The sequence below is a fragment of the Melanotaenia boesemani genome, chromosome 2, assembly GCF_017639745.1.
Source record: "Melanotaenia boesemani isolate fMelBoe1 chromosome 2, fMelBoe1.pri, whole genome shotgun sequence".
In the NCBI taxonomy this organism is placed as follows: Eukaryota; Metazoa; Chordata; class Actinopteri; order Atheriniformes; family Melanotaeniidae; genus Melanotaenia; species Melanotaenia boesemani.
The window spans coordinates 10,912,673-10,934,071 of NC_055683.1; the positions used below are offsets into that span (position 1 = coordinate 10,912,673).

The 21,399-nt window shown below is 46.5% G+C and overlaps 4 protein-coding genes across 5 annotated transcripts; 3 read left to right on the forward strand and 1 right to left on the reverse strand.

Moving 5' to 3' along the window:
- The first annotated feature begins 840 nt into the window (after window positions 1-840).
- LOC121654689 (PWWP domain-containing DNA repair factor 3A-like) lies at window positions 841-15,585 on the forward strand. 2 transcript variants are annotated; one of them, XM_042008932.1, is made up of 6 exons: window positions 841-928; window positions 14,311-14,406; window positions 14,679-14,774; window positions 14,910-15,086; window positions 15,231-15,319; window positions 15,432-15,585. In XM_042008932.1, exons 2-6 carry the CDS (start codon window positions 14,386-14,388, stop codon window positions 15,556-15,558), a joined length of 510 nt encoding a protein of 169 aa, XP_041864866.1. In that variant the 5' UTR covers window positions 841-928; window positions 14,311-14,385; the 3' UTR covers window positions 15,559-15,585. The 2 variants fall into 2 exon arrangements, with proteins under 2 accessions (XP_041864866.1, XP_041864863.1); XM_042008929.1 differs by lacking the exon at window positions 841-928 and adding an exon at window positions 14,165-14,229.
- LOC121649073 lies at window positions 1,197-9,866 on the forward strand. The gene is made up of 7 exons (XM_041999619.1): window positions 1,197-1,987; window positions 2,115-2,254; window positions 2,519-2,723; window positions 2,819-2,923; window positions 3,125-3,324; window positions 3,653-3,785; window positions 9,568-9,866. Exons 1-7 carry the CDS (start codon window positions 1,363-1,365, stop codon window positions 9,864-9,866), a joined length of 1,707 nt encoding a protein of 568 aa, XP_041855553.1. The 5' UTR covers window positions 1,197-1,362.
- On the forward strand, window positions 11,285-13,763 carry LOC121649082. The gene is made up of 12 exons (XM_041999632.1): window positions 11,285-11,313; window positions 11,411-11,538; window positions 11,672-11,791; window positions 11,883-11,930; window positions 12,101-12,184; window positions 12,323-12,388; window positions 12,534-12,631; window positions 13,012-13,072; window positions 13,152-13,202; window positions 13,286-13,330; window positions 13,431-13,495; window positions 13,610-13,763. The coding sequence occupies exons 3-12, from the start codon at window positions 11,780-11,782 to the stop codon at window positions 13,761-13,763; spliced, it is 684 nt and encodes a 227-aa protein (XP_041855566.1). The 5' UTR covers window positions 11,285-11,313; window positions 11,411-11,538; window positions 11,672-11,779.
- A 2,039-nt stretch (window positions 15,586-17,624) lies between the features above and the next one.
- LOC121654410 (putative nuclease HARBI1) lies at window positions 17,625-18,897 on the reverse strand. Its single transcript, XM_042008540.1, has 3 exons — window positions 18,543-18,897; window positions 18,068-18,462; window positions 17,625-17,997 (listed from the first exon to the last, which is right to left on the reverse strand). Exons 1-3 carry the CDS (start codon window positions 18,830-18,832, stop codon window positions 17,627-17,629), a joined length of 1,056 nt encoding a protein of 351 aa, XP_041864474.1. The 5' UTR covers window positions 18,833-18,897; the 3' UTR covers window positions 17,625-17,626.
- Between the last annotated feature and the right edge of the window lie 2,502 nt (window positions 18,898-21,399).

Consider the following 21,399-nt stretch of genomic DNA (forward strand, 5'->3'; position numbering starts at 1 on the left):
TGTGTAAAGCATGGGTAGGCAACTCTAGTCCTCGAGGGCTGACATCCTGCAGGTGTTCAGAATTTCTCTGCTGCAACACAGCTAACTCTGATCAATGGGTGATTAGCAGCGCTTGGTGACAAGCTCTGCACAAGGTGGGTTACAACAGTGAAACTCCTATGCCGACCCTCAATGACTGAAGTTGCTTACCCCTGGTATAAAGTAAGGAAGTAGGCCTATGAGTTTTTTAAAATGGTATTTTATTCTCCTATAGACAAACAACACAACATTTCAGGATGGCACTTGCCCGGAGCTCGTTAAATTGGGAGTGGACACTTTTCAGTGTCCAATGTGCCAAAAGGTTGGGCCATACCATGCACTTGTTCCACATTTACAAGGCCACCAGATTTCTGTGGTTAAATATGGAGGTAAGTTCAACCAGAATGTTTATTGCTAGCTAAATGATCAACAGTAACTATAAAAGACCAGTTGGCCTACTTTTCAATATCTCTTTCTATAACTCATATAGAAATATATTTTTTATTACATATTTACAAAATATTTTCTCAAAATGCATCTGTAATATTTTCCACATATTTTTCTGTATTACTTTCAGGATATAGTGTCTACAAATGCCACCGTCATTGTGTGCGCAGCAGTCATTATCACTGCAGCCACTGTCCAAAGATCATAATCAGAAAGGAGCTGTTTATTAGTCATCTCAGAACTTGCCTAACGGCAGGTACACTAGCAGCAGTGACTGCAGCTCCTTCACCTACACGGGCAGGATCAGCTGTGAGGCCAGCAGAGCCACTGCATCCTTCACCTACACGGGCAGGATCAGCAGTGAGGCCAGCAGAGCCACTGCATCCTTCACCTACACCGGCAGGATCAGCTGTGACACTAGCACCGACAGCAAGTCCACCACTGATTACAGTGGCAACAAAGGGTATGAGAACTAGTCCACAGAAGATGACAGGCCCCAAAATTCTGATGTCAAGGCGCAGAAACACAACATGTTGTTTTTGCAACTTGATATTGCTGAAGAAAAACCTTAAAGCACATATTCAGAGACAACACACACCAAAAACACGAGATATCACAGCCAGTCACCATCTACAGTCTGTGTGTATTGAGAGAAAAAGAGGAATTTTTGCTGTTTTAATGAGATTCAATGGTCCAGCCCACTACATTCATGTCAAGAAGTGTACCTGGGGTGAGAAGCCTCAGATTACCTGCCAACTGGACACATGCAACAGGTTATACGATTATGCACGCAGAAGTGGGCAAGTAGGTTTTGACTGCCAACATATTCAGTCATTGGTGTATGGTCCTGTGGACTCTAATTTACCAGTTGTCCTTGATGAAGAGATTCTAACAGATATGCTAATCAACAAATGGTTCAGCAAGAACACAGAGAGAGAGTGTTTAAGTAGGAAGCTGGCTGCTGATGCGGAAGGTGCTCCATTGAGCTTTGAAGTAAATCTCAGGAAAGAACAAAAGCAGTACTTTTTTTCTGTTTTTGAACCACACATCTCCTCATATTGTAGATTTGGAAGGCTCATGGTCCACTACAATGGTATCAAAAATACATGGCATTGTCCTTGCACAAAGGCTCGAAAATCCTGCCCACACAAAGCCATAGCCAAGTGGCACCTACACCAGCTAGAACCTGCGATTTTCACAAAACCGGAAAGCTGTCATGAGGACCCTCCTGAGACATTTTCAGTTGAGCCCCACCCTACAGTTAACACACAAACGGGTAACATTTCCCTGTATCCTCCAGAGGGGGAAGCACTGGTGGAAATGGTGGACTACCTTATTTCACACAAGGCCCTGCCAGCAATCCTCCCAGGAGACCTGGCATCAGTGAAGTCATCAGATTTCCCGAGGAACTTGGTCCCTCACGAGACCTATTGCCACAAATGTCCAGGCAAAGTTCCTCTTTCAGAACCGATTGTCATATCAAACAAAGCCAAGATTGTTTCAATCACTGAAGTTGTGGAGGGTAGGTTGCAATCCATGATAGCAATTGTAATTGCTGTTTTTAAATTTTATGCTAATCCATATAGTCGGCCATCCTGTAATTCTTGAAACATTGACAAAACTTTTAATATCTCTTTTGCTTTTTGAAGGTGTAACAACATATTGTAAAAAATGTGCTGTATGTGGCACATTTTACCGCTATCAGGAGTGGACAGAGGGCCTTCATAATTTCAATGATTGTGTCATTTTGACGCATCATTTTTGTCTCTTTCTCCGGAATTCTATCCAGGTAAATAAAATGTATACTAATATTTATTTTTGTGTAAACCTTTGTTCCTTTCCAGTACTGTAGATGCAAACACGGTGTATGATAATCTCAAGATGATAAAAAAAATTCTCATAGCCATAGCAGAGTCTGATTACTCTGTTTCTCCTTTTTTTAATTAATTTGCATTTAGGAATATTGAATGCAGATTGATAAAGCTGAAATTCAGTTTATTTCCTAAACTTAATTCATCTATTTGACAACTTTTATATTCACACCCATTTCTAGAACCATACAGCTGTGGCAAGAGTGGTGGAGGCTTTGCAGAAGACAAACAATCAAAAGTATCCGGAACCTAATTTGATTCTGCATGGCTACCTTCATTTTGAAGCCCTGTCATCTCACGAATATGAATTCTCGTGTGTAAACTGTGGAGATCATCCCCCCGTTGTAATCATGGATCTGCATAAAAAGGGTGTATTCAGCATGCCAGGTGGGTACTTTTAGCTTTTCTCCCTTCCTTTTTTCTTATCAGAAATGCTACGATGTCTTACAATTGCCACTGCTTGTTTGTCTTTTGATTGTCAGTGTGTGACATACCAGAACCGCCACCTGGATTTGATGGCCATGTGGACGTCGATGACTTCTGGCTCTCTGTTAGCCAAGAAATTCTTTGTCGGGGCTTTGTGAAGAGTAGGTTAAGATTTACAACTTTTAAGTACTGAAAGGGAATGCTTGACATCAGGTTTCAGTGGGATAAAGGATTGTACAGGTGATCCAACATTTTATTTGAAAAGTAATTTAAAGGATGGTCTGTGCCAGATGTATCCAACTGCATACATTGATATTTCCTATAAGGAGTCCCTGTGTTTTGTGTGTTTGTTCCTTCTCTAGGTAATGCTGCTAATCCATGTGTGATCTCACCATCCTACCACAAATGGGCACCTTGGATTGGACCACACACCAGGGCAAGCAACTCCTTATTAAACACAGAGTACCAGAAGGGTCGAGGCAGCAAGCGGGTAAACGTTACAGACCAGGCCGAGATGGATATATGTGAGGACAGATTGATCAACGAAATAATGAACTTAAAGGTGAGTTTAGTGGTGTTGCTTTGGATTAAAGCCTGCAATGTACCAAGCAACTACTGACTTACTGAGAAATGATATGAAACTTTGAGAGGTATTAAAAGTATGCTGTAACTACCAGCTATGTATTTTATAACTATGGGGTATGCACACTGTAATCCAATGCTTTACCAGATCAGTTTCTACACTTTATGAAATGTTTACGTGTATGTGCGTATTTGTGCAAAATTTTTAAAAAAGTAAGTATAAGCAACCCTTGGAATTTAATTTAGAGTAGCAGCTTTGCATTAAAGGTTGTATGGCTGTTTTAAAATATTTGCCCATGTTTTCACAGGTTGATGCAGTGCGAAAACTGGTCAAAGAGTGTGGTCTTGAGTCAACAGGTTCCAAAATGGATCTTGTCATCCGATTGAAAGACCAGATGAAAACCCGCAGTGCTTTTGATAAGGTCTTTCAAAAAGTGTGGGGTGCAAAATACAGAAATTAAAGGAATCCAGGGCAAAAATATAGAACATAAAATAAGTCTTTATGCAGATGATGTATTACTCTTCCTTCAGAACTCACAAAAATCACTCTCTGAGACAATCACAGTTATTAATAAGTTCTCATCAATATCTGATTATTCTATTAACTGGTCTAAGACTACAGCCATGTCCATCAACTGTGACCTACAAAACATCCCTAATATCAAAATACAGACAGGAAACATTAGATATTTAGGTATAAATATTTCCCCCAGATTATCAGATTTAACAAAATTAAACTATGTTCAGCTACTAAAAACAATAGAAGATGATCTCTTACGGTGGAGGCGCTTACCCATCTCACTAATGGGGAGAGTTGCCACCCTTAAGATGATGATTCTACCTAAAGTTAATTATTTATTTTCAATGATACCCACTAAACCCTCCACCAGTTGGTTTAAATCTCTGGACTCTTTCATATCCAAGTTTCTTTGGAAAAACAAGCCGTCACGTATCAGTCTTAAAACCTTACAGCAGACTAAAGATAGAGGAGGACTGGACCTACCAAACTTTAATAACTACTTTATAGCTAACAGGCTGCAGTACATCTCCAAGTGGCTCAAACCCAGTTATCTGGATGAGCCGTGGCTAGATGTGGAGCAGGCTTTGTGTGAGGACTTAGTCATCTCTGACCTGCCGTTCATCAGCTCAACCATTAAACCATATAAGTGCTTTAAAAGCCATAACATCCGTTTTTCCTTAATGGCTTGGTGGGAATTCTGTAAGATAACCAGATCTTCCCTCTTTCCATGTAGACTTACACCCATCTGGAACAACCCTGACATCCTGCAGAACAAAAAGATGATAAACTTCACTCAATGGAAGACTAAAGGAATACAACAGTTAGGACAGATAATAGAAAATGGAAACTTTGTATCTTTCAACACAATTGTCTCACAGTATGGAATCAACAGCAATAAATTCTTAGAGTACCACCAACTAAAATCAATTATATGTAAGAAGTATACCCCTGTACAGTTAGACTTGCAGCTTCCTATCAGAATAGCAGAATTCCTGAATCATAATACTCCAAAATTATTATCAAAAATATATAGATTACTTGCAAAGCTAGAAGACAGGATATCTCTCCCAACTTCAAAATGGGAAGATGATTTATCTAATAACTTTGATCAGAAAAGATGGTCACAAATATGTTTAAACACGTTTAAAATGACTCAGAATTCAAACATACAACTAATACAATTCAAAATTCTCCATAGAACTCATTATACAGGACACAGGATGTTCAGGATGGGCCTTTCACCATCAGATATCTGCCCACACTGCTCTGAGAACACCTCTGATAGCTACATCCATGCGCTGTGGTCCTGCACACCTGTCCAAAGGTTCTGGATTAAGGTGTGTGAAGATCTCTCAAAATGGTTTAAAACTAGTTTTCCTACAAACCCCACACTTTGCCTACTGGGCGACCTGGGTGACACTAACATAGGAATACACTCCATAAACTTGGTCCTCGCAGTCTTATGCATCGCAAAGAAAACTATTCTTGTGAACTGGAAAGATAAGAATAATTTGTCTATCCAGCAGTTTAGAAATCTCCTGTTAGATCACATCAGCATTGAGACAATGTCTGTCTCCTCCAGGAACCAGTCAGATGACTTTCATTCCCTCTGGTCCCCTGTGACTGGCTACATCACTTAATGTAGGTGGAGGATTGCGGCTTCGCTGGGATGGGGGCGGATGTGGGTGGGGGGTCCCTGGTGGCTTCAGGTCTCCGGTTGTCTCCTGGGTGGGGATCTAGGCTGCTCCGCTGCTGGGTCGGCTGGGGGTTCCGGTCTGGGCGGGCGGCATTGGGTGGGCCCCGGGGTGGGGCTGCCTCGTGGCGGTGGGGGGTGGCTGCCGGGGTGCCTGGGTCGGTGTCCGTCGGCCCCTGGCCGGGTGGCCGGTCGGGCCCGGGGTGGGCCGGGTGGGGGCCCCGGGCTCTGGGGCGTCGGGTCTCCCCCCGCTCCTGGGGGTGGGGGGTCTGCCGCTGCTGGGGGGGGCTGGGCCCGTCCTGATGTGCCATGCCGGGGGTTGGTCCGTGCCCTGGTGCTTGGTCGCAGCCCCGGAACCTGGGTGGGGGTGTGTTTGTGTGTGGGTGTGTGTGTGTGTGTGTCTGTGGGTATGCTGGTGTGTGGGTGGGTGTAGAGGGACGTGTGTGCTGTATGTGTGTGTGGGTGTGTATGAAGGTCTGGGTGTGTGCGTGTATGTGTGTGTGTGAGTAGTGTGCGGGTGTGTGTGTGGAGGTCTATGTGGGATGTGGGTGTGTGTGAAGGTATGTATATATGAGTGTGTGCACGTGGAGGTCGAGGTGTGTGTGGAGGAGTGAAGGAGTGGGTGGAGGCGTGAGTATGTATGGAGGTGCTTGTGTGTATATGCAGGTATGTATGTGAGTGTGTGTGTAGTGGTGTATGTGTATGGAGGGGTATGAGAGTGTGTGTGTATGTGGGCACCGGTGTGTGTGTTTATAGGTATGTGCGTGACGTGTGTGTGTGGAGGTATGTGCACGTATTGAGGTGTTGGTGTATAGAGGTGTGTGAGAGTGTGTGTGCGTTTGCAGGGGGTTAGGACGTGTCCTCTGGGGGGCGCCCTGGCTGGGTGTTGGGGGCGGGGGCCTGGGGTTCCCTTCCTTCGCCTCGCCCCCCTCCCACTCAGAAAGAGGAAAGTGGCCCCTTGGGCTGGGGGCTGGCCCCTGGGGGGGTTCGTGGCGTGCCTGGGTTGGGGTGCCTGCTCTGGGCCTGTGACGCCCTTCGGGGCCGGCGGGGGACGGGGGCGCCCTAAGCCACTGGCGGGTCGTCTTCCAGGGGGGAGGCTTACCCCCCTCTGGACCTACATCTCCTGACCCCTCCCCTCCCCACTCTTCACTACATACACAGGTAGGGCCGTGGGGGGTGTGCTTGTTGCGCTGGGCGGGGCAGGGGGGTCATCATAGTGGCCCCGTTGCTTCGCCGAGCGGCAGCATGCCTCCCAGCTTTTAATTCCACTTAGTCACTGAGCACAAATAACATTTGCAACATACAAACACGTTTTGGGGGGTGGAACATGCAAGGTCAGGTGGGTGGGACTGCTCAGGTGGCCCCACCCCCTCCTCAATGCAGTTACTGCCCCCCAATTTTAACCCTCTTTTTTTAATTGCAAACAGCACATAATATATTCCCTCACTAGTGGGGGAGGGAGGGGGGATGGGGTCTTCAAGCGCCCCTGTCTCCATGGATGGCCCGGGGGCGGGGCGGGCCGGGTGGCCTGTCGCGTTGGCCCGGGGCGTGGGCGGGCTGCCCCGGGGGGTTTGGCTGCTGGCCCTGGGGGGAAGGTGCTGTTTTGGGGGTGGGGAGTGGGGGACTGGGGCGGGGTGGGGGGGGTGGGGGCCTGGTTCGTGTCTCCTCGCCTCCTGGCTGGGGCTGTCCCCCCGCGGCGTGGGGTGGCGGGAGGATGGTGGTGGGGGGATGGTGTTTGTGTGTGTGTGTGTGTGTGGGGGGGGAGAGTGGTGTGTGTGTGGGGGGATGGGTGGTGGAGGGATGGTGTGTGTGTGTGGGAGGGTGGGGTGTGTGGAGGTGGATGTGTGGTGTGTGGGAGGGGGGGTGGTGTGGGTGTGGGAGGATGAATGGTGGAGGGATGATGTATGTGGGGGAGGATGGGGTATGTGTGGGAGAATGTATGGTGCAGGGATGGGGAGTGTGTGGGAGGATGGATGGTGGAAGAATGGTGTGTGTGCAGGAGGATGGATGGTGTATGGGAGGGAGGATGGTGTGTGTTTGGGGGAGTGGTGTATGTTTGGGAGAGTGGGTGATGGAGGGGTGGTGTGTGTGTGTGTGGGAGGATGGGGTACGTGAAGGTGGATGTTTGGTGTAGGAGAGGGAGGACGGTGTATGTGTAGGAGAATGATGTATGTGTTGGAGGATGGGTAGTGGAAGGATGGTGTGTGTGTGTGTGTGTGTGTGTGTGTGTGTGTGTGGGAGGTGTGAAGGTGGAGGATGGTGTATGTGTGGGAGGATGAGTGGTGGAGGGATGATGTGTGTGTGGGAGGATGGGGTAGGTGTGGGAGAGTGTATGGTGGAAGGATGGTGAGTGTGTGGGAGGATGGATGGTGGAAGGATGGTGTGTGTGTGGAAGGATGGATGGTGGAAGGATGGTGTGTGTGTGTGGGAGGACAGAGTATGTGAGGGTTGGATGGTGTATGTGTGGGAGGATGAATGGAGGAGTGGAAGGAGAGTGTGTGTGTTTGTGTGTGTTGGTCTGGGGGGGGGGCAGGACTGGTTCTCGGGGTGTGCGGCTGGGCGCTGGGGTGTGGGGCTGGCCTCTGGCGGTGGCCGTCTGGGCGGGCCGGGTCCCCCCGGGTGGCGTGCTGGCCCTTGGCCTGTGGGGGTGGGGGGTGTCTGTCACGAATGGAGGAGGAGGTGAGGACTCAAATGCAGGCAGGAGGCAGAACACCAACACCAACACCGACCAAAACAAGACAGGCCCCAGGACAAAGTTCAGGGGGAGCCACCTGGAGGCAGAACAGACGGCAGGATTAGGTCAGGAGGCCGGCCGGGGGGCCGGACGGACCGGGGCAGAACCTCCGGTGGACGGCCCGGAGGCCGTGCAGACAGCCGGATCAGTTCAGGCGGCCGGCCAGGGGGCCGGACGGACCGGGGCAGAACCTCCGGAGGATGACCCGGAGGCCGTGCAGACAGCAGGATCAGTTCAGGCGGCCGGCCAGGGGGCCGGACGGACCGGGGCAGAACCTCCGGAGGACGACCCGGAGGCTGTGCAGACAGCAGGCTCCGGTCAGGAGGCCGGACGAACCGGGGCAGAACCTCCAGAGGACGACCCGGAGGACGCACAGACAGGTTTCCAGGCAGACGGGCAGGCTTGGACTGGATCTCTGGAGGACGGGCAGGCTTGGACTGGATCTCTGGAGGACGGGCAGGCTTGGACTGGATCTCTGGAGGACGGGCAGGCTTGGACTGGATCTCTGGAGGACGGGCAGGCTTGGACTGGATCTCTGGCGGCGGACGGGCAGACTGGAGCTCTGGGTTGGGCACCAGTAGTGGGTAAGGGGCGTCTCGACCCGAGACCCCCTCGGAAACAGGAATCAGAAGAGAAGCATCACCACTGAAGACCCCCTCAGGAACAGGAATCAGAAGAGAGGCGTCACCACTGGAGACCCCCTTAGGGACAGGGACCAGAAGAGAGGCGTCACCACTGGAGACCCCCTCAGGGACAGGGACCAGAAGAGAGGCGTCACCACTGGAGACCCCCTCAGGGACAGGGACCAGGAGAGAGGCGTCACCACTGGAGACCCCCTCAGGGACAGGGACCAGAAGAGAGACGTCACCACTGGAGACCCCCTCAGGGACAGGGACCAGAAGAGAGGCGTCACCACTGGAGACCCCCTCAGGGACAGGGACCAGAAGAGAGGCGTCACCACTGGAGACCCCCTCAGGAACTGGGACCAGAAGAGACGGGCAGGACCTGGGCACCGGCGTGGGACGCTGCAGAGCAGGGCAGGACCTCGGAGCCGGCGTCGGACGCTGCGGCGCAGGGCAGGACCTCGGAGCCGGCGTCGGACGCTGCGGCGCAGGGCAGGACCTCGGAGCCGGCGTCGGACGCTGCGGCGCAGGGCAGGACCTCGGAGCCGGCGTCGGACGCTGCGGCGCAGGGCAGGACCTCGGAGCCGGCGTCGGACGCTGCGGAGCAGGGCAGAACCTTGGCGCAGACGTGGGGTGCTGAGGCACTGGAGCAGATCTGGGAGCCGGCGTGGAGAGCTGGGGCACTGGAGCAGGAGGCGAAGCTGGAGACGTAGGCCTGGGAGCTGGTGGCGGCAACCGTGACAGTCGAGCTGATGGCGTCACTCGAGACGTGGACCGAGGAGCTGGTGTCGACCTCCGAGATGTGAAGCGCAGAGCTGGCGGACGGAGTTCCGCCCTTGCCTTTCGAACAGTGGACTCTAACCCTAGGTCAACTGCTTCAGGAAAGGTGAGGTACTCAGTCCACAAATTTACCAACCTGGTAGCGGTTGCCACCCGTACAAAGGGTGGATAAAGCCCCTCCAAACTCCTGAGGTAGGAGTCCTCAGCCAGGAATAAACAGTCCTCCAAATGGTCGCGCTCTGAGATGTCCTTATATGGCCAGCACATTCTGCCTGCTGAGTCCATTTGTGGTCAGATCCTACTGTCACGAATGGAGGAGGAGGTGAGGACTCAAATGCAGGCAGGAGGCAGAACTGGTGCAGGTAAAAAGGTTTATTACCCAGGAACTCACGACAGGGAACCACAGACGACGGGGATAAACTCCAGAGAACAAAACCCAAACATGACAAAATGAGGATCTGACAAGGAATGACTGAAAACCGGGAGTACTTATACACAGGGGGAGTAACAAGACACAGGTGAAGTGGATGACTAATTACACCAGATGAACTAACGAGGCAGAAACAGAAAACCACAGGACACAAGGGAAAAAACTAAACATGACCAGAAAACCAAGAACATGAACACAACACACCAACACCCAGAAACCATGACAGGTGTCCCTGCGCTCCTGGGCCCGGGCCCTCTGCCCTGTCTGTCCCGGGCGGCCGGTGCCCGGGGGGGTCGGGGACTGCTGGCCTCGGCCTGCCGGGGCCGGTGCCCTGTGTCCGCGGGGCGGCTCCTGCTGGGGTCTCCTGCTGCTGCCTTCCTGGGCGGGCGAGTGGTCGTCTCTGTGGACCGGTCGGGATCTGTTGCCTGCGGGGGGGCTGGTGGCCTGGGTCTCGGGACCGCTGGCCTGACTCTGGCCTCTGTTCAAGTGAGGTGGCATCTGCATGATCACTCTGCATGGTCACTCCTTCCTGAACGTCTCCACACAGTCTTTGCGTCGCCATGTGGCCGAGTTCTCCAGCATATCCACACAGGTTTCTCTGCGCGTGTTCTTGAATACAGCAGTTTCACTTATATCTATTATCATATTTTTTTTTCTTTTTTTTTATTATTTCTGTTCTTATTATTATTATTATTACTCCTACTCTTATTATTATTACTACTACTATTATTATTATTACTATTATTGTGATTATTATTATTGTTACTATTATCAACTAGTTGTGTAATGACCTACTGGCCAGGATGATCTTAGCTATATATGTTGCAAGTAGTATGGATTACATGGTTTTCTGTATAATGTTTTAAGTCCCCACCCGCACTCCCCACACCCTTTCTGTCCCTCTCTCTCCCCTCCCTCTTCTCTCTACTTTCTTTTCTATCTCTCTCTCTCTCTGTCCCCTCCGGTCGAGTCCAGCATTAAGAGTCTGATTTAATAAAGTTTTTCATGTCATCAAGAGGGACTTTATACATGTAGTATAAATCCCTGCTTGATAGAGTAAAATTGCCCAGCACCAGACAGCAGCCAGACAATCATTCTGTTTGCAACGATGCTGGACAAGACAGGTTAAAAAAAAAAAAAAAAAAAAAAAAAAAAGAGAGTGGAACCAACCTACCAGTGCATTCCAGAGGTAAATTTCCATCCCTTTTTTGGAATGGCATCTATGTAATTGGTAGACAAACATGTCTCATGAACAAGACATGATGATGTTGTATCTTTTACGACAGTGCAATTGTACCCAGAAAACATTGACCCATGTTCAGAAGAATGTGAGGCTCTGACAATAATTTCATCTCTGAAGCCCTGCCGTGCCTCATGGACTGTAAAGGGTCATCATCCGCTTCAGGAGCAGGTGGTAAACATAACTGCAATCATTAACGTTGATATTTTGGGGGAAAATTGTTGATGTCAATTAAAGATGCCCCCCCCTCCTGTTTGGTTTTTTTTTTGTTTGTTTTTGTTTTGTTTTATTATACCTGTAACCTTAGCTCAATTATGTCCTGGATGTTACGAGACCTGGAAATGAGCTCATCATCAAGGATGGACCAACTTGCCTTTGCAGAAGTGACATCTTGACCCTTGGACTTCAGAGACAAATGGAATCAGTGGTACTCAACTGTACATATTTCTGATGAAAGCATCTTTTCATAAAAAAAGTTATTACTTCACTGTATGAAGCTGTTTTGTAAACATCAACAGGTAGGGAATGGGTGCTTCAGGTTGGTCAGGGAGATGGCAAATATCCAGGTTGGTTTAAAAAATCTCTGATATTTAATACTGACCAAGATCAAGTGAGTAGATGAAAAGGGAATTTCTAGACTTGCATCCATTACTTGGATGTATTCATAAGTGACACTGAGTCATATGCTTGACCATTTTCTAATATTGAACACTCTTGGTTTACTTTCAATCGACAGGGAAGGGATGTTTTTGTTGCTGACCTGTACGTCACCCCAACATGGCTCGATCCTGGAAACACTGATCCCCTGCTCCATTTCCCAGTAATTAAACAATCTAAATTTTCATTTTGTAAAAAGTCTTTGCTGGTCCTAAAATACTATGCATCAAGGCAAATGTAATGCAAGGATAATTCAAACAATTAGCTAAGTGTCAGTACAATCAGAATTTTTTTTAAACAGAAAGATGCTGACCAGAAAGATGCCCTAATCATCCCCCTTTGGATTCCAGGGCATTTTCTTCTGAGTGTAAGGACATTATACCATTTCAGATACCGTATACTGGACACATTTTTATGATTGCCATACAATACCAACAGAATATGTGAAGACAAGTAATTTTTGAATTTGCTGTGGCTTTTTGGTTACTGTGCAAACTGTATATTTTCTATAGGTAATGAGGCCACTCCAGAAAGAAATCTTCTTTCTGGATTCGCTGTACTTCAGAAGAGCTGATGGTTTCTCTAGTCAGGCCTACAGGGAGCTGTTGAGGTTTTTTGGTGTTGTCTGTTCTGGCGGTCACGTTACCCTGACCTGCCACTGTTTTGAAAACATTCCAAACATAAGTTCATCGTAAACACGGAAAGTTTTCTGTAAGATCAGACAAGATTTGTTTCTAGAGAGCTGAAATGGGCTCAAATTGACAATTTGTCAGTGAAATCAAAAGAAAAAGGGTTATAAACAAATCCTCCTCCATGAACTTGAAATGTTCTTATTTGCATGGTCCCGTTCTTGGACATGTTCCCCGTTCTGTGGATTACAGATTTTGATACTGTTCATATGTTATGTATCAGTTTTTTTTTCTCTCCCCAACAGAATCATAGCAGTGTATACTTTTTATGTTTTACATTGCTCTGTTTTTTGTTACTCAGAGGTCTTGCACAGCAGATTGTTGCGGGAGCCTGGACAGAGAAGACTGCCCTGGATTTGAAGGTATTTCCTGCAATATCACTGACAAATAGATTTGTAAATAATTATGCTATATTGTTAACTGTAACTGTCTGTTACACAGGATGTTCCTAAGCAGACACATGGCAATGACTGTGGTGTCTTCATGATAATGGTGAGCGTAATGTCATAAAGTAATTGTCAGGTAACCCTTGTGTCTTTATATGTATTTATTTCTATAATTTGTCATCACTACAGTATGCCTGGTACTTTGCCATGGATGCCTGCTTTGACTTCGGTGTTGTAAGTATCCTATGAAATTGAAAAATTATAACTAATTTTTTAAAAATTTTACCTATACAAAAAATCAACTGTGGTAGTAACACTATCTGGTCTTCATTAGGATGACATGTGTCTCCTTAGAAGATGGTGGTGCATTGTTCTCTTGGAGAACTTTGGGCTGGAAGGGTATGGTTCAGGGCTTCCTCAAAGATAATTCGATTTTTAATTAAATTATTAAAAACCCTTTATGATAACACTTGTCTCTTTTTATTCTGTGTCATGGAAATCTGTTAATTGCAGGTATGGAAGGAAGTTTGCTCATTTTACAGATGAAGGAAAGGCAACTCTTCGTGACAATGTACCACCAGTATTCAGGATCACACGCAAAAGAAAACTTGAAAGCCCCATGGTCAGTGAGGACCTTATACAGTATCCATCACTCCAGCCTGTTTGAAAATAGATCACCACTCAAACAACTATTAAATGAACATTTATAGCACACAATGTCTGTTGTTGATGGTACTGTTATTATATGGTTGCATTCATTCTAGTGACATCTGACACACACTTCATATGCTATTGATGCACCAGTTTAGCTAAGCTATACTATTAATGGACATTAAGTTACTGAGTGATTTTGAAACATCAGTTGTCCTGAAGAACACATTTATATTTTGCCTTGAGCTTTACCCATGTTTTTTGGTTGATCTCTTTTCAGAATAGAAAACTGTATATTTTGTCAAAAAACAATTTGTGATTGGTGCATAATTTTAATTGCAAAGCATCAATCCCCTCTGGATCCCCATAAAACCGACGCAATTATTATTCACTTTCTGCAGAATCCACAGAACACTGACCCTGAAATTGATCACATGTACTGTAAGAGGCCTTACAGTTTTCCATCAAGAGAGCAGGTTCAAGTGAGTGAAGATCGGTGCATGACAACAACATAGTGTTTACAGCTGTGCACCAAGTCACGTGTTTTGCATGTCTTGATTAAGGACAATAATGACAGCAGTGACCAACGCCAGGATGTGTTCACCACAACCAGAGATGCTGGGATCCTGAGTGAGGACATGTCTTTCAACAGGCTAGTGGTAAGGACATGCAAACGATCAAGAAACCGAATGATTGTTTGCACTTGGTCCTCTAGTTGTGCCCAGTGACGGCTCTGTGTGGACAGCTCCCATAGAATAGCATGGTGTTTTCTCACCCCAGGTCTCTGTGGTCAGCCATGTTACAGTATTGGGGTGGGGGTGGATACGTATGTGTATTGTGCTACTGCATGTGTGTATGTACTGTACATAGGGTGTGGAGGGCAGGGGTGTATTTTTTAATATGTAAATCACTTTTTTTCATCTAATTTTAGGAACGAGCTCAGCAAGCTGAACAGAAGCGAATCCTTGCCAGTGAGCTTCTGTTAACATTTATCACTCAGGATGAATGCCTGCGACAACACCTCCAAGTGAGCTTAAAAATTCATTTTGATTCATACTCTTTAATTCAGTCAATATGACGAATGATTAAAGTGAACCTCTTTCGGTTAGCCTAGTGTTTATTTATTTGAGGAACCTCCCAAAAATGTTTATTATATTTACAGGCAGTCATCGCAGGAAAACTCACACCGTCCTGGGCATCAAAGGGAAGAGTGAGAATTTTCCTCGAGAAAGAAGACCAGCTTGACAGAGTGATGAGCTTCTTGGCCAGTCTGTTGGAAGCACAGGGAACCAAATGTCATGATCAAGTGGCATTTGTTATGGACGTGCTTCTGCCAGAGGTACATTTTTTTAGAATTGATCATGTTAACATGTTTTGTATGTATTACTATTGTAAGTCTTTTAAACTTAAGTTGTATATCTTAAACATGCCAGACTGATTTACAGTCTAAATGAAAGATGTCCTTTTTGTTCTCATGACACAGGCAACACTCCATGCTATTGCTGGTGTACATGCTGTTTCCCTGCACAGGGCCACAGAAATCTATGAATGTGGACTGCAATATGACTACAGGTATACTACAAACATGAGGAGTGTGCTAATACTTACATGTATTTGGACATTTATTATGAAAACCTCTCTGTGTGAATTTTCTGTGATTATTTCTTTCATTTTGTCTCATCAGTGAGAAACAGCTGTTTGCACATTATGCATCAAAAAACATGAGCAAGGAGGCAGAGCAGAAAATGCTGACATACAAAGAACAACTCCAAAGAGCACTCGAGTCCAAGGACTTTGTGCAGATGCTTTAGCTGTTGCCAATAAAACACTAAACTGTTGTTGGTTTCATTTGTTTCATATTTTTTAAAACTTTTAAACATTCTGTTTTAAGGTACATATTTTAAATATTTGTGAAGAGCTATTTATTTCACTAGTCTAAATTTATATAATTAAGAAATATTGTTTCAAAGGGCCAGCATTCTTTTCAGTTAAGCCGTAAGATCTTTTATTTTATTTATGAACTGTACAAATGGGACATGTTATGGCAGGCGGTGTAAGAGAGAGAGATTGCCATATATGGTACAGTATTACAGAAGCACTGAAAAAGAAAAGTAACTTCAGTCAAAAATAAGATACATCCATCATTATTTAAAGACTGGTTTAGAAATCTTTCCTGCTCTTAATGTGATTTATATGGGTTTCATGTGCTTCATTTCTTGCAGAAAGTGTTCATAATTGGGATTGGCGGATTACCACTTCTTTCTTGTGAAATTGGCCCAAAAGCAAAAACAGTTGACTTAGATGAATAACTTAAATAGCTAACCTCTTTGCCTGTTTATTTATATATATATATATATATATGTATATATATATATGTGTGTGTGCGTTGGTGTATTTACTTGGTATTTTATATCTGGTGGTGAATGAAGTCAGTGGTGTAGATGAAGAGGAGAGGAGCCAGAGCCAGAACTGTCCCTTAAGAAGTCCCCGTGCTGCAGAACACAGTGTCAGAAGCGCAATCCCTTGACCTCACACACAGACCTGTTGGTCAGGAAGTCCTGGCACACCATGATCCAGCTTATCCTTCAGGAGTTCTGTCTGGATGGTGTTGAAAGCACTGGAGAAATCATAGAACATGATTCTCACAGTGCTTCAAGGCCTCTCCAGGTAGGATGTCTGCAGAGGGAAGATGACAACATCCTCAACTCCAATGTTTGGCTGGTAAGCTAACTGTAGAGGATCTGCTGAGGGTCGTACCACAGAATGCAGAGGATGGAGCACCAGCCTCTCCAGTCTTTGCCAGGTGAGGTGTCAGGGCCACAGGTCAATAGTGACTCTGTGGGGTGGGATGACCTGGGTGCTCATTTATAAAACTCTGCGTAGGATTCCTACTAAAAGTGGACGTCCGCCAAGAATCCAGAGTTTGCGTAAGCAACAAAATATTCTGATTTATAAAACCGTGCGTGCGCACAGGTGCAAGCAATCTTCCCTTTATAAATCACACTCTGCCTGAAAGCTTGCGCAAGTGAATTCTGCTGCTAGCCCGCCCCCTACACGCCCACATTCTACCATAAATGGTCAATGCAAAGCACCTCATGGACATTTCTGCATATAAATGAACCAGCTGATCTCTGCTATTTAAACCTAAATCGTGGCAACCGAAAAGACGAGGAAGCGTAATTTTACGGAGACGGAGGTGGAGGTACTTGTTGGTGAGGTGGAGGCTCTCAAAAACATATTATTTGGCAGCCTCGGTAGTGGCATCAGCAACAAACGGAAAACAGAAGAGTGGCAACACGTTGTTGCAGCTGTCAATAGTGTGGGGGTGACGGAGAGGTCCGTGCCAGACATTAAAAAAAAGTGGTCGGATCTCAAGGTGGAGGCAAAGAGGAGGATGGCACGCCACCGCCAGGGAATGTGTGCCACAGGCGGGGGTCCTGCCACACCAAACCCCACGCCGCTGGAGCTGAAAATAGCCTCCATTCTTGGGCCCGCAAGCATCTACGGCATAGTGCCAGAGAATGAGGGGGACACAGACCAGGCGGACGCCACAGCAGAGACCGGTAAATTTTTGTTTATTTAATTTAACAGCCATGTAAAAAGCAGCAAATAACATTTCTTATTTATCTCCAGTCACTCTACAGATGGAGGCAGTGGGTGAGGAGATCCCCGGTACATCCACAGAGGAGATGGTCAGACCCACCACGAGTGCGCCCAGGCGCACGGCACAGCTGGAGGTGGCCGCGTGCTGACAGATGCGGTCGTGATGAATTACATCAAATCCGTCATGTAATTAGCGGAATGTGTGCTGTACTGTCTGAAATTTCCACGTCATTAAAAGAACTTGTTAAAAAATGAGATTTGCCTACTGTATTCCTTTCACAAACGCTGCATGACTTGCTGACGTAGCCTGGCTCCCCGTTGGTGGTCTTCATGCCGGGGAGGGGGCTGTGCGTCAGGATCCTCATGGTGAATGGGAGGGAGGCCAGGTGGGAGGGGAACACCATTCCTCAGTGCCACGTTGTGCAGGACACCACACGACATGATGATCCTGCACACCTTATTGGGCTGGTAGAGAAGTCTCCCCCCCGACGCATCAAGACACCGCCACCGGTTTTTAAGGAGGCCGATGGCTCGCTCCACAACAGAGCGCGCACGAACGTGGACGGAATTGAAGAGCGCCTCCTCTGCGCTTTGCGGGTTCGCAAAAGGCGTGAGGAGCCAGCGTCTCAGGGGATAGCCACTGTCACCTGCAGGTTATGGAGATTAATTCAGAACAGAGACTTTGTTGAGATTTCCACAGTGTATGTTGATACTTACCGAGAAGCCACCCATCCCGCGAAGCACCTGCCTGCAGTCTATTCCCTACACTGCTGTGTGCCAGGATGAATGAATCATGGGTTGACCCAGGCCACCGTGCCACTAAATTTGTCAGAAGCAAGTTTGAGTCGGAAATGACTTGCACGTTAACTGAATGCACATTTTTTCGGTTAACGTAGACAAACTCATTCTGACTTGGAGCCCTTATAGCAACGTGAGTGCAGTCAATCGCGCCGATTACATTTGGGAAACCGGTTGATGCTGCAAATTGCCTTTTAATGTTGGCCTGTTCCCCTACAGTGTATGGAAACTTTATGTATCGACTGCTCATTTTTATAATGCCATCCAAAACGGCAGGCATTACATTACTCAGCGATGGCTGAGATATTCCAGACCTAAAATGGAATGTAACAACTTATTGAAACCCACTGAGTGTTGGGCTGGAACATGTCAGCTTAGATTAAATTAAAATTACCTGTCGGCTAATTCCCGCTGGAAAGAGCCGGTTGCCAGAATCCCGAGAGTTGTCAGCACCTGCATATGCGCGGGTATGGCATGGTTCCGGCGGGTTGATCGCTCCAACACTGGGCCCAACTCAGCACATAGATTTAAGAGCACTGCTCTAGGAAATCTAAATCGGCATATCAGCCAGTCATCATCGTTGGCCAGGAAATCTTGATGGTCTCTAAAAACTCTCTCCATCCTGATCCTGCCGTTTGCGTAATCTTCAAGGAGTGCCAGCGCATCCATTGTGAAGTTCTGCATTACGCACGGTCGTAATTCACCTATTTATGTTTACTCAGTAATTACACTCATTACTACACACCTTGTCACAACTCGGCTTCTGTGAACAAATGAGTGCATTTGCTTTACGATCAAAACAAGTAAGACCATACTGCACTGACAACATTAAATTCCTATGGGGTGCCTATAAGTCGGCTACAGGTATGATTTCAGGAACGCATCTATATTTCAGGCTTCTGTGTTTATGATTCTATGGCACTAGTGTCGGATATGATGGCATGATGGCATGCATGAATGAAGGTGAAGTTCATCACCTCACCAGCAGCACCGCCAGTTTCCCGTCTCCAAAATGTTCGTAAGCAAGTTTCAGAGTTTACGTACCGGTACGCACATTTTCCCGCCACGTTAGTTTTTATAAATCAGAAACTTTCCGTAGAAAGTCACTTACGCCGCTTTTTGTGCGTAAGCAAGCTTTATAAATGAGCACCCTGGGCACTGGATGTTTTCCACATCTGTGGCACCCTGTGCTGCTGATAGTTTAATGGGTAATTTTTCAATTTCATAATCCCTTTTTAGTATAATAAATCATTATCTTTCAGTGATATTTATGGCATGTGATATAGTAGACCAAGCTGTGACACGGCTCTTGGAAAACTGCTGGAGTAAACAACCTATTTAAATCTAAATAACTGCTACTAATTATTATTATTAGAAATATTAATTTTAGTTCATAATAACCTTCTGCACATTTGCCTCTTTTTTATCAATTGTTTCAAGCCCATTGTTTGCACTGGAAGGCATTTAATGTGGTGAATCAACCGTTAATGCTCCTGGTATGGTTTTATTTCCCATCTGTTTGCTTTCGGCATGCTTTGGAACTCCACAGCCACCGTAGCGGCTTGTGGGCGTGGTTTGTAGTGGGCGTGGTTTGTAGTGGGCGTGGTTTGTAGCGGCTGCGGGCTGCAGTCAGGTATTATTGCAATATGCGGAAGTAACCCGGAAGCCTGAGAACTTTTTCGGCGTATGCGCTGGGTGAGCAACTTCCATAGAAATGAATGGGCCGCCATTTTCAGTCCGTTATCCAGTTCCTATAATACATCCATGGGCTCCATACGCCGCCATTGTTGTGAAAAAACTGAACCATTGCAGTGAACGGAGATGACGCCACTCTCTTTCTAGAGGCACACTAAGGGAAACGTCCCTCTCCAACCTCGGTACTACAAAGACCAGCCGTGACCCACAGCCCCATCCTCCAATCACAGCGGACTCTTACAGAAGCCCCGCCCACCGCCTCCAGTTCTGGTTTCCAAAAAAAAAAAAAGACTGAAAGCGTTCCGTTGATCCGGATCTGGACTGGAGTCCTGTTTGATATTTTCTCCTCACCAGTTAAATCCAGTATTTTAAGACATGAAGCTACAAGGCAGATCTTTAACATGAGAAGAAAAATGAAGCCGACGTCTTTAAATAATACAAGTTCAATTTCTCAAATAATGTTTCAAGAATTATTCAAATTTACTAGAAATTCATTAAAGTAAATTAGTTAAAAACACAAAAGGGTGAATGAAATGAAAGATTGTGTTTTCGTGGAGACGAACATTCAGTGTTTTATAAATAAAGTTGTAATATTTCAGGACTGTTTAAAGGAGGGATGTGTCAACACAGATACACCTGTGACACAATGAGGTGATGATGATGTAACTCATGTACCTCATATACTTCACTACCTGGACTAATAGTTGCTGCTACACACGTCTGTAACACGTTGCATCTGTATATTCCAGCATGTATGTAGTAAGTATGTTCTACTGCACATACCAGTCCAGTGGGGATGACGGGAAGGATGGCTCCCAAAGCCAACACATCATCCCGTTCATTCCCTCTCTCTCTTCTCCTCCAGACTTCAGTCGACCATCTTCAGCTTCTATTTTCCTTTAGTTCTAGTAGCCGACAACACCTGTTCCAGTCTGGCTGCTTCTCTGTACATGGTGTTTATTTAATAGAGACTTTTGTTGTGTTATGTTGGTTTCTTCTAGAAGCCAGTCATGTAGCAGTGTGTCGTCATCAAGCTGCTTCTTCCTTTCAGTAACTAGTAACTGTCTGGAGCAGCTTGTTGTCGTGTCTAAGCTAGCATGTTATGCTACTTCTAGATGATGTTTGGAAAGTTTGCCACACTTTGATGGTGCCAGTAAAATTCCAGCCAGGTGTAGTTTCCGGATGTATAACCCCTACTTGTACCCTCCCAGAACACGAGGAGGGAACACGGCCCCCTCCCCAACCCACCGGAGGAGGATGGTTTTATGATCCAGGTTCCAGCAACGGGCAGGATTTGAACTAGACACTGCACCACTGGCGACTTACGGTTCTCCACCAACCCCACCACGCCACCGAGGACCTTCACACTCACACTTGTTCTCGTGGTGCTTTTATCTTTTCGTTTTGGCCGTTGGACGTGAAAACTGATGTGGTGAATGAAGAGGTTGGATCCCAGGTCCTCCTGCCTCCAGAGTCTTCTCCTACCAGCCTGAGCTGTTCTTCCAGATGTGAAGCTTCACTCTTTACTTTAGACTGGACTCTTAGAGGAGTTAAGA

Excerpts from the sequence above, each read along its gene's own strand:
- LOC121649082 (XM_041999632.1), top strand. Across the intron at positions 12,389-12,533 it reads CAGGGCATTTTCTTCTGAGT|GTAATGAGGCCACTCCAGAA; the intron begins GTAAGGACATTA and ends TATTTTCTATAG. Across the intron at positions 12,632-13,011 it reads GCCTACAGGGAGCTGTTGAG|AGGTCTTGCACAGCAGATTG; the intron begins GTTTTTTGGTGT and ends TTTGTTACTCAG.
- LOC121654689 (XM_042008929.1), top strand. The coding sequence starts at position 14,182 with ATGTACTGTAAGAGGCCTTACAGTTTTCCATCAAGAGAGCAGGTTCAA. Across the intron at positions 15,087-15,230 it reads TGGACGTGCTTCTGCCAGAG|GCAACACTCCATGCTATTGC; the intron begins GTACATTTTTTT and ends CTCATGACACAG. Across the intron at positions 15,320-15,431 it reads GGACTGCAATATGACTACAG|TGAGAAACAGCTGTTTGCAC; the intron begins GTATACTACAAA and ends TTGTCTCATCAG.
- LOC121654410 (XM_042008540.1), bottom strand. The coding sequence starts at position 18,832 with ATGCAGAACTTCACAATGGATGCGCTGGCACTCCTTGAAGATTACGCA. Across the intron at positions 18,463-18,542 it reads CAGCGGGAATTAGCCGACAG|GTCTGGAATATCTCAGCCAT; the intron begins GTAATTTTAATT and ends ATTCCATTTTAG. Across the intron at positions 17,998-18,067 it reads GCGGGATGGGTGGCTTCTCG|GTGACAGTGGCTATCCCCTG; the intron begins GTAAGTATCAAC and ends CATAACCTGCAG.
- LOC121649073 (XM_041999619.1), top strand. The coding sequence starts at position 1,363 with ATGCTAATCAACAAATGGTTCAGCAAGAACACAGAGAGAGAGTGTTTA. Across the intron at positions 1,988-2,114 it reads AATCACTGAAGTTGTGGAGG|GTGTAACAACATATTGTAAA; the intron begins GTAGGTTGCAAT and ends TGCTTTTTGAAG. Across the intron at positions 2,924-3,124 it reads TTGTCGGGGCTTTGTGAAGA|GTAATGCTGCTAATCCATGT; the intron begins GTAGGTTAAGAT and ends TTCCTTCTCTAG.